Source organism: Malurus melanocephalus, unplaced genomic scaffold (genome assembly GCF_030028575.1).
Source record: "Malurus melanocephalus ecotype Western Australia unplaced genomic scaffold, MMel_1.1 scaffold_419, whole genome shotgun sequence".
NCBI classification, from domain to species: domain Eukaryota; kingdom Metazoa; phylum Chordata; class Aves; order Passeriformes; family Maluridae; genus Malurus; species Malurus melanocephalus.
In genome coordinates, this window is record NW_026623651.1 from 517,413 (window position 1) to 528,678 (window position 11,266).

The 11,266-nt window shown below is 45.7% G+C and overlaps 1 protein-coding gene across 2 annotated transcripts in view; it reads right to left on the reverse strand.

The window, feature by feature from the left end:
* The window catches only part of NPL (N-acetylneuraminate pyruvate lyase), a 9,915-nt gene extending 9,358 nt beyond the window's left edge, over nucleotides 1-557 (reverse strand). For both annotated transcript variants that reach the window (XM_057379732.1, XM_057379731.1), the window contains exons 1-2: nucleotides 333-557; nucleotides 98-166 (exon numbers count right to left, since the gene is read on the reverse strand). In XM_057379732.1, the coding sequence (XP_057235715.1) occupies nucleotides 98-162 (65 nt within the window). In that variant the 5' untranslated portion in view covers nucleotides 163-166; nucleotides 333-557. The remainder of the gene's footprint in view (nucleotides 1-97; nucleotides 167-332) is intronic.
* Between the last annotated feature and the right edge of the window lie 10,709 nt (nucleotides 558-11,266).

Genomic DNA, 11,266 nt, shown 5'->3' on the forward strand with positions numbered 1-11,266 from the left:
AAAAAAAAAAAAAAAAAAAAGCACATCAGCTGCAAATAAGAAAGAAGAAAAGTAAGGGTGGAAGGAAACAGTAATCAGTGCAACTCTGACAGCTCACCCATCCGGAGTCATTGGAGTGATGGTAGCAGCGACAAGACCTTCTAACTTCTTCCCGGGTGTCATTGAGCTGTTTGGAAAAAAAGCCATTGCCATCTGTGTTCGAGCGCTTCTGTGMAAGGCTAAAAGCCCCGCGGGCGGTCCCTGCCGGGCACTGAGGGCGGCTCTGCAGAGCCGCGGGCTCCGAGCCCCTGCCATGGAAACGGATGGCGGGCTCCGCCCGGCTCCCCGCTCACCTCGATTGCCCCGGCAGCGGCTCCCGGGGCCGCTCCAGCGGCGGGGCGGGGATGGCCGCGGGACAGAGCCGGGGACAGGGACAGGGGCGGGGATGGCCGCGGGACAGAGCTGGGGACAGGGACAGGGGCGGGGATGGCCGCGGGACAGAGCTGGGGACAGGGACAGGGGCGGGGCAGCAGCAGACGGCCCCGCACAGCCGGCCCTGCTCGGCCCATCTCCGCCCATCCTCCCGTGTCCAGCCCATCTCCGCCCATCCTCCCCGTGTCCAGCCCATCTCCATTCAACCTCCCCGTGTCCAGCCCACTCAGCCCAGCTTTTCCGTGCCCAGCCCATCTCCGCCCATCCTGCCCGTGTCCAGCCCATCTCCACAGGCAGGCCCCGCCTGCCCTTGCTCAGCCCACCGTCTGCCTGCCCCGCAGCCCGCCATGGGCCCTCTGCGCAGCCGTGACCCTGCGAGCTCCCGCTGCCCCCGCTCTGTGCAAGAGAGAAGGCTGGTTTGCGTTATTCAGCGTTATCTGCAAACTTCAACGTCAAAATAATAAATGATGTTTTAAATATTAATAAATAACAGGATGGAGACAAACATAAAATCTTGGAATTGTTTGGGTTGGAAGGGACCTTARCAGGTCACCCATTGCCACSCCTGCCATGGGCAAGGACACTTCCCGTGTCCCAGGCTGCTCCAAGCCCCAATGTCCAGCCTGGCCTTGGACACTGCCAGGGATCCAGGGGCAGCCACAGCTGCTCTGGCCACCGTGTGCCAGGGCCTCCCCACCCTCACAGGGAGGAATTTCTTCCAAGCACCTCCCCTAATGTTGTCCTCTGGGACYTGCGGAGGTGCTGGAAGCACTCCCAATGGCCTTGCAGTGTCCCGGCTAGGGGACACACTGACGGATCCATGTCCCTGTGTGAGAAGGGCAAATGGAGCTCAAGCCACCCGTTCCTCGCATGCAGCCCAACGTGTGGTTTTACCAGATGTGTACCATGTCCAGTGTAGAGTGTGGGCTCCATGGCAGCACAATCCTCTCTGTCCCATCAGAAGCGCAGCTCGGCCAGGAGTCACATCTGCTCCCAGATCAGATTCATAGCAATAAACTTTCAAAAAGTATTTMAAAAAATTGTCTTCAGTGTGCACTCTCAGAACTTTCATTAGAGTATGTTTTGAGAGCACCCAGTGCCTGCAGAGAGAACAATCCCCCATTGTGTGATCCAGGAGCACATTTTTCATCTATTCACATCATAATGGCAGGAGTTTGGGGCTGTGGTATTCCTCCTCCTCTCCAAAATATGCTCACCGTGGGCTGTTTGCATGCAGAGATCACTTTCTCTAGGGTTTGGCCTTATTAGCAGCTCCTCACAAAGCATGTGTTATTTGCATTTTCTTAGAGAAATCTCCTTTCTCTACGCTCTTCCTTTTCTACAGTTAATTTCTCCATCTCCAGGCTCAATAGTTCCAGCTCTCACAACCTCTTCCACCTCCACCAGAAGCACCAGTGCATCTCTGGAAGTTTAGAAACAAGTCAGTGAGCCATTTAGAGAATGTCCACAAGATTTTTAAAGTATTTGATGCCTGAAAAAAGGCTTAGAAATAAAACTCCATAGACTGGTGTCTATAGAGCAGSTATTTGTTTATTACAGCGCTGGTGTAGCACTGGAGATAAGGGGGATTTCTCTTCTTAACCTATCTGCCTTTGCTTCAAGTTAGCACATATTTATACAGTGAGCACGGTGTAACATGAACATTGTCACTGCCCCCCATACGCCCACCATACACCCATCACTATACATGGGCACGGAAATACATGATATTATAGTTTTACAAGTGCACATGTGTCATCCTCAATTCGSTGGTTGCGGGGGTCTCCCTCTAATGAGATACCATCCTCTTTATCACGGTGGACTTTTAACCTTCAGGGCATGTGTAGTTGTGACGTCTATGGGTCGTAATTCTCAATTATTTTGCGRACTGTCCCATGYTTCTGCCAAGTTTTCATTAATGCTCTCTACTGTTCCTTGTTTATAGCATCTRCCTGTCTACTTTCTTCAGAACTGTTCTGATTTATGCTTCTTGGTGATTTCATGTATCTATGGACTAATCTAGCTGGTTAGATTACATGCAGCTGGTATATTATATATTGCTAATACCCTATTAAAAATATATAGCAATATATATAGCAATATATATATATAAGCTATCATTGATAATATATTGAAAGTGATTAGATTGTATTTTAATAATATGTAGAGTTATTACATTCTTATATTGATAAAGTATAAAAAAGGCTATAGAAAAWTTTCAATTAATAGACCTCATAAGCATCTTGTCACTTTGATATAGACCATATGTATCATATTTTAAGGCAGYTTTAGAGCTGCTTCATACTGTTGATCGCACAGGAGACAAACTTTACAGTAGTCTGGAGTGGTTTAGAGATGCTTAGAACTCTAGAAGTCACAGATCAGCATAAAAGGTTTTAGAGCTGCCTTGAGCTCTTCAGAKGAGTTTTTAAGCTGCATGGAGGAGTTGAGAGTTGTACAGCCGAGACTTAGAGGCATTTTAGAYGCATTTAGAGACATATTAGTACTGCTTACAGCAACAAAGAGCAGCTTTAGATTAGTTTAGGGGTGCTCTGAGGTGTTCAGAAGAGGTTTAGAAGTGCTAAAGGGGGTTTAGTGCTTTACAAGAGTTGTGGCACACTTCACAGGACTTCAGAGCTGCTTAGCAACGTTTATAGGGGGCTTGGAGGAGCTAGATCAACTTAGAGCAGTGTTAGCAGGATCTAGCAGGAGCTAGATCAACTTAGAGTAGTTTGAAAGGGCCTCAGAAGAGTTGTAGCTGTTGCAAGGAAAATGAGAAGGGCTTGAGATTGATTTAGAAGCATTTTACAGCTACTTTAAGCAGAGTGGCAGCAGTGCTGTTTAGAGGATTTTCAGAGTGGACATTTTAGAGAATTTATAACTTTTCCCTGTTGTTTGTAGCCAATTGTAAGTTTTTTTTAGATTGTTCAGATGGGTTGTAGAGCAGTGTAGTGCATTTTGGAGCTCTTTAAGTTTTCTAGAATATTGCTGTCTTGGATTGATTTTGTGCCAATCATGTATTCCTATATCCCATTGGCTTGTAATGCCCAAAAGGTGTCTGCGCCTTTAACTCCAACCCGGAAGAAGGAGCAGCCGCACAGCCACGGGCTTTTGGAGCTGGCTTTTGCTTTTTGCAGCTCAGCTCTGTGTTGCTGGCTGCATGCAGCAGAGTTACATTGATGCAGTTTTAGCTAGCTCGGGTTTGTTAGCTTCGGCAGCTTTCCCTGAACAGACCCCCTCTGCGGCTCCTGTGAATCTGCTTCTGGAGCAATKCAGCGACCGGCGGGGACAAGCTGCGCAGCTCCGTCTGGYCCGGGATTCTGGAAGAAGCCAAGTTGGCAACAGAAACACACACCAAGCCCTGTGTTGCATCCACAGTTAAGAAAGGACTATAAACCAGGCTTTTTGCCACTATTACGGGAGGGGCCACATGGGTTTCKCTTTTTGTTTTCTTTTCCCAGGGACAGGAGCCGCCATCTTTTTTTCCTGCACCACCACGTGGCGAGTGGGAGGGGGTAGCAGGCGTTCCTGGACTTTTAAATATCTAACGGTTACTTTTTATCTGTGTCCTGTGKGCACAGATGTGTGTTTTGTTAATAAAYTACTTTATTTTTTTTCTCTTCACTTTYTGCCCAAACATTTATTTCATATTGGTGGGAAAAAAATTATCAAAGTGTTTCACTTCAGAGGAAACATTTACTCTGTAAAATTTTTATCTGAAAATATCTCAAATCGAGACAATTGTGCAGCACCCTAAAGAAGTCCACACTGGTTTAGCACTCTTTTACAATCAGGTTTTTTTGCAGTGTTTTAGAATAATTTAAAAATATTTTAAAAGGTGTAACTTAGGGGGTGCAATAATAGCTCTTTCTGAACTCATTCTGAACACAGAGGTGTTTTGTAGCTGTGCAGTGGTATTTTAGAGGAGTTTAGAGTACCTCACGGCRTATTCAAGAAGGTTTAGAGGTCCCTAGAGTAGTTTAAGAAGCCCAGAGGAAATTACTAAATTGGGCCCTTAGTAATTAAGGCCCCAAGTTTCCTTCASACTTTTTGTTGCTGCTGTGTTAACTTTTCCAATACCTTCTACACTTACTACATCTTACTACCCCTGTCCTTTACTTCTACTTTCCCCAAATCACAGTTCCCTCTACATATATGGAGTTTTGATATCTGGGCTTTCCTATTTCTGGTACTTCTGGTTTGGCCTAATTACACTATGGTTTTGCCTATTTTTCTCTGCAATTAGTAAATGTATCCARATGTAATTTTCTTTCAAAGACAGACCCAAGTCTATTAGCAGAACAGATAAAAACTACCCAAGWCTAAATGAAAATTCAGAAAGACAGTACCCGTGTAAGTGATGAAATTCTATTAAAATACCATCATGTCTGGCTGATATTCTGAAGAACATCATCTGGGGAGTTGATGTGATGACATTATCTGCATCCCTCCCTCATTCACTCTGCTCCCTTATATAAAGATGCAAAGTTAAAATAAATACTGACTTCTCAGACACTAAATTTGCATTTTACACTATTAAGTTTGTTGTTGATTCTACCTGAAAACTTGTCAATTTAACTATTCTAGAATTAAGCATCACCTGGAGGATTTTCCCAACCTAGTATTTTCTTAACTGTCTTACTGTTGTGGGTTAAAATTCTTCTCCTTTTGTTCCCTTTCTTTGGGATTTTTTTTTCTTCCCCATTTGTTGCTGGGATACGTTAATTGCCGGTCATCCTTTTAATTGCTAGGTGATTAACAAAGACAATGATACCTATGCCACACCCTAATGGTCTGGCCAAGTGCTCGGAGGGAGTTTTTTGTGTGGTGGGGAGCGGGGATTGGCAGTTTAGTTTTCGCTGCTTCGCGGAGAGGAGGTTTTTTTCTGCTTGCTGGCTGCTACGGAGAAAAGCTGGCCTGTTTTTTTTTCCTGCGGAGACCAGTACCCCTGCTCATTTGGGTTCCTGCTTGCTGCACCGTGGTTTTCTCTCCTGTGCCTGGCCGGGGATCCCAGCTTCAGGGGGTGAACTCTGCTCCATCCCGTCTCGCAGCCRCGGGATTCCTGCTCGTCTCWGTGYGGTCCTGGGTTTCTTGCTGTCCAGAGGAGATCGGCGTTTTCYGCTGTGAGTTTTGCAGAGAAACTTTTCTCYATCCRCTTCTGCCATTTTGTATCGATCATTGGCGCCGCRGGAGATCTGAGCCAGCCGGGACCCGCGCCATCACRTCCCCTGCARCCTCCGGAGAATCGTCGCACCYGCCCTGCCCGGCCGGGAGCCAACAGGGTCCCTGCCAACGGGAATTTAACTGCACCARAGGGGAGGGTGTCTCTGTAAGGCTGTCACTGGGTTTGGGACTGGGCTGGTTGTTGCTATTGTTATTGTTACTTGTTTCACCTTGTTATATATTATATATATTAGTAAAAACTGTTATTCCCTTTTTACCCATATTCTTGCCTGAAAGCCCGTGATTTTTTTTTTAAAGCTATAATAATTCGGAGGGAAGGGGGAGGGTCATATCCACCACTCCAAGGGGGTTCCTGCCTTCATTAGCAAACACCTGTCTTTCAAACCGAGACACTTACACAGACATTCCTTGACAGGAAGCTGGAACTATAAGCTTTTTAAGGTCCCTTCCAACACAAACCATCCTGTGATTCTCTGATTCAGGCTGCTGTGTCTGCTGCATAAAAGATGATTAAGATACCAAGTTGTTACTYTTTTTAGGTGTTAGGATGCTTTGCCATTGTCGCATTCCAACCGTGGGGAACTGCAAGTTCTTTGAAAATGGATGGTCAAGAACGAAATGAAGTCAAGTGAGACAAGCTTTGTATCTGAGAACCATTTATTGGTGACAAAAACCAMGAAGAAGTAGTTGCCCACTAAAGGGRGCTGGAAAAGACAGCAAAAGAGAAAGGGAAATGGAAAAGGAATGGGTAGAGAGAGAAAGGAGACAGAGGGAGAGAGCGGGTGTTACCACCAGTAGGACAGGGGGGTGCTGTCAGTGTCCATGTGACGGGGGTGAGCACTGCTGCCGGAGGGAGAGCAGCTCAGGGAGAGGAGCGGCCCCGCGGTGATGGGCTGCTGGACACGCGGTGAGTGGACACTTGGACAGGTCCGGGACCCAGRGTGGAGTCGAAGCGAGAATCGCGGCAGCAGGTGAGGTYGGAGGCAGGCAGGTGGCTCRGGTGGACAGAYGCCCGCTGGGTCAGTGAAGGAGTGGGGCGAGGCAGACACTGCACTGGAGGCTTGGAGGGCAGATGGTGTCCTGCTACGCGCCCTAAGGAGGGATGGCAGATACATGGGGGCGAGAGAGAGCTAGCAAGGGCAAAATCCAAGCAGGCTGGAGCCAGGACAAAAAGGATCCCTCAGCAGCAAGCCCACCAGCAGTGAGCAACAAAGAGCAAAAAAACCCAGCCACATGCATAGAGACAGACAGAGGACCACCCCCAACTCCAGCTCAGCAAAGTCCGCGAAGTCCAGCTCCAAAGTCCAGCTGCTCAAAACTCAGCTCCGAAAACTCAACTCCCGAATTCAGCTCCCCAAATGCTCATGGTGCAATTGATTTTTTTATCCCCCCGGCTCCTCCCAAAGTCTGCCTGCTGACCAGGAGACCATTGGTCCAGTCCAGGCTTCTTCCATTGGTGGAACCCTTCCACCATCTGATTGGAGAAATGTCACTGGGGGGAGCAGTGTCTCYAGGTGCCCATCTGAGGTGTTGCCAGGCGAAGTCACCCCAGAGACAAGGCTTCACCCATCTCCTGTTTTGCCTCCTGCAGGCAGCACATGTGTGCTCCTTCTCCCACATGCCTCTAACAAGCAGTGTTGAGGCAAACCAAGAKTAAAATGGCTCCTCATAGCCATTAACAGTCAACAAGAGTATAATCAAATTTATGTCTCTGGAAACAGAACTATCAAGGTGCATTGAAGCCGAAGTGATCACTGACAGCCAAGAGTGTGAGGGGTGTTGCCATCCAARTAAAGCTCACCTCTGAACACAACCAACAGTGCCATCTGCTGCAGAGCGCAGCATTAGCTCATTCTGGGAACGGATGGGAAGAGACATCGGCTTCTTSAAGAATCAGTCTCTGGAGGCCTTCCTCACATCGTGACTGCCCACCAAACTCCCACACCCCCCACTACCAACATCCCTGCTGCCAGAAGATGGGAGAAGTTCTGCTATGATCCACACTCATGCCAGTAAGATGAGGAACAGGCTTGGGAGACAAACCCTCTGTTCCAGTCACCTCTTCATGCCTTTTTGGAAGAAGTAGGAATTATTATTTTAAGAAAAATAATTTCTGTAACGTATTAATCCCCACTCTCTGGGCCTGTTTCCATAATCTGTGGACATGTTCTCAGGTTCTTGGGACTACACAGGGAAACCCTGAGCACTCTAGGGCAATTTCTGTGTCTTTTTCAGACTTGTGGGGCTGTTCCCATCATTTCAGAACAACCCTTCAGCAGAGTCAGGAGCTTAACCCAGGTCCTGGGTAGAGGAGCTGCCATGTGGTCTCACTCCATGAAGCACATAGASTGGAGCAGGTGGAGAATGACAGGGAGAAAGGCAGAGAAGGAGGGGGCCAAAGCCRGTGAAGGAGAAGGGAAAGATCACCTTAAAACTCTGGGAAAGGGGGATCAAAGAAAGAAAATGCAGAGCCCACTGTGTTCCTGCCCAGAAAGCTGTTTCCTCTTCAGAGCTGTGTTTGCAAACAAGGTATTCTCTCTCACTTTAGGCTCAAGTAACTTTTAAACACCATTTGAAAAAAAGCAAAAATAGCAATGCAGTAAATTTGTGTCAAGGCTTTTTTTTTTTTTTTTTTTTTTTTTTTTTTTTTTTCCTAGCAAGCACTGTTACCTCTTTCCCTTAATGAGATGTTCCTATCTTGAAGATAGAAATTTACCTTGTTTCATATTATTGTTTCTGAGAAGAATCTGTCAATAGCAGAATACACATAAATTTGTAGGGGAAGATGAATTCATTTCCTCTCAGCACTAAGAGAGAGAGGACTGAAGTTTCTGTGGATCTAGGAAACTTCTTTCACTAGCTAAAGAAGTTCGCCAAGACAATTGTTTGTGGAGTTCAGTTTCTAGCTAGATCCCAAACCAGCTCCATATTAAAAATAACCTTTACTACAGAAATAAACCAGTGAACAAAGCAGTATACAAAGCTGGGATAGTTTTTGTCTGCACTCCATGCACAGAAGACAGGAAGGTTTTATAATGTTTTTTTTTAATGGCAGCTGGAAGCAAGGATTCATTTAGAATTAAATCCCAAAACCTGAACGRGTTTCAAAATGTGAGCTTCAGCAGAGAAATCTTGGAAAATGCCAAGTCAGGAGTGCTCTGGAGCGGTGTTGGGTGTAGGAAGCTTTTCATTTGTTTAAGAGCAGCCAGTTCCACGCCTTCTCTGATGAAGTGAGCATGGAACGACTAATTCAGCAAGATTTAGATAACACTGTCACTGAGTAAGCAGGCAGATGCAGTAGTTTCGTGTGTCACTGGAATTTGTCAAAAATGTGTACAAAATCCACACATACATTTCCAGAAMGCAGATGATTTTTGGCTGAAGATGAATCCAATGGTAACGAATTCCCTCACTGATATAAAACACGAAGRCGAGAGCATAAGATCTAACACCACCTCACTGCAATTACGGTATAGATTTCCTTTCCACAATTTCAAAGAATAATAAGGAATATACTTGGAAATGCACTCCAGCACATTCAGCTGCTTCTTTAAAAGATTGAGCACTTATGCTTCTTCAYCTTCCATGCTGGAAGTGAGAATATGATGTAAAATGGAGGCTTTAGAGCAAGGCAGTAAGASGCTTCTTTTGGGAGATGAATCTGCAGTAAACCACAATTCTTTTAACAACATATAAAGACATTTTTGCTGCCCTCGACAGTAATTACAGTAACATCACATKCTCAATTCCTTTGTTTTAGAGTGAGGTTTCTGCACCATCTGACGAGTGCATGTTTACAAAAGTAAAAGCCATTTATATGTGACGACTCAGTTCTTTTAAATTACCCTCATTGTCAAAGATTCCCTGACAGGCTTAGGCAGCAAGGCAAAACTGCCTGGAGCTTTGGGTTGAGACCACTCGATAAASCATGTGAGTGGCCACACATCTCTGTCTGTCCCTCACACCCCCACTCTTCATATCACACCACAGACTTGTCAGCTATAAGAACRTGACTCAAAGTTATCATTAACCACACTATAACAATACACTTTTTCCTCTGGGTTCCTCCACAGTCCTGACATAATTAGGTCAGTGGAAAAAGATTCCTGCTTTTTGTGCAAACAGTCTGTGCTTGCCTCTAGGGATAAAGGTAACTTAAAACACAACTGCATGGATGTGACAGCAGTGATTGTAATGCTGCCACAGAGCAGATGGAAGCAGCTCTGCTGTGGAGAATGTTGCTTAAGGTCTTTCTACAGAGAGGAAAAGTGGAAATCACAAGTGAGTGTATCACAGGCTTGTCCTCACCCTTAGCCAATCAAAGCTATTATTTAAGTATCAGCTCATTACAGTGTTGCTGCAGAGATTAAGAYAGTAAAATTAAGGTACAAACCAGGGCTTTTATGTGCTTGTGCCCTCATGTCTGCTCCTTAAGGCAAGGGTAAAGAAAAATACTGCTTTGTCAAATGTTTTAGAAAACATTAGCCAAGTCTCAGATGCATATTTATAACATTACACCGAGGTGTCACAGAGCCTTTGATGGTTAAATGACTTAATGGACATTAAATGCCATGGCTGGCTGCTGCACACTCTTTGGAGGTCCTAGTGAGACTTTCAGCTTTCATAGTCCCATCCCCATTCCTTAAGTTTTGGAATGTATATAAACAGAATATATGTCCCCATGCCTGCCTCTGTCTCATGCAGCTGTTGACATGTTCTCCCAATGTTTATATGTAAAAACAAGAGTGTTGGAAAACAACCTCGGGAAAACACTAAGGATTGTTCTCCAGCCCGGGGGTGCTCCACCAGGAACAGTCAACTCTTTGTTAGGGACATCAGCTGGACACATACAAACTCACTGGAGGTTTGTTCTGGGCCTTTCTGCTTCAGAAACCAAATGAGAATCCACTGTGGGCTTGTGTTTATCTACAAAGCAACTCCCACCCTTCTTCTCAGTGCTCATCATYGGGGTAAATCTGTGGAGATTTGCCTAACTCCTGATGCTGGGGTATTACTTTTCACACAGCCTTCCCTACTCTGGGTGTGTTCAAAAACACTTGCATCCCTAAGGTGACAAAGTAAGGTGACAGCTCACCTTACACCAGCCCATGCATTTGCATGCCTGTAGCTCCCAAAGACCTTCCTAAAYGTTCCTGTTTGACCCAAGCAAAGCACAGGGAAAACTGAGAAACACTTTACGAAAAAATAAAGTACAAAGCATACAGAGAACTGGTTCTGCATTTCAGGCCCCAGCCTGTTCTAATAAAACCCCAGTAGTAAATGACTCTGTATACACCACCCTCTTCTGTACCTTTGGAGAGCTTTGTGGCTTTAAGATAAATTCACAATCACYATTTGGCATGGTTTTATTTCCCTTTTCAGAAGAGGAGTGTATCACACAGCATCCTGATGAAGTTCCCTGCAAGCAAAGTGTGTTTCCTGTTAAAAGTCATTCCCAGCTAATGATGTCAAATGTCCCCGAGAGCTTAGCTGAATTTGGCTGCAAGGAATTTGCACAAACCATGACAGACTGGGAGGTGTTCTCAGAATACAAACTGTGGAGTCTAATCTGCCCTATTGTGCTGGTACCTAACTATGTCTGGAGCTGCAGCTGGTTAAATGAAGAGACCAGCTTTGCTGTGTGTATTATAAGCAGGACAGGATTTCACAA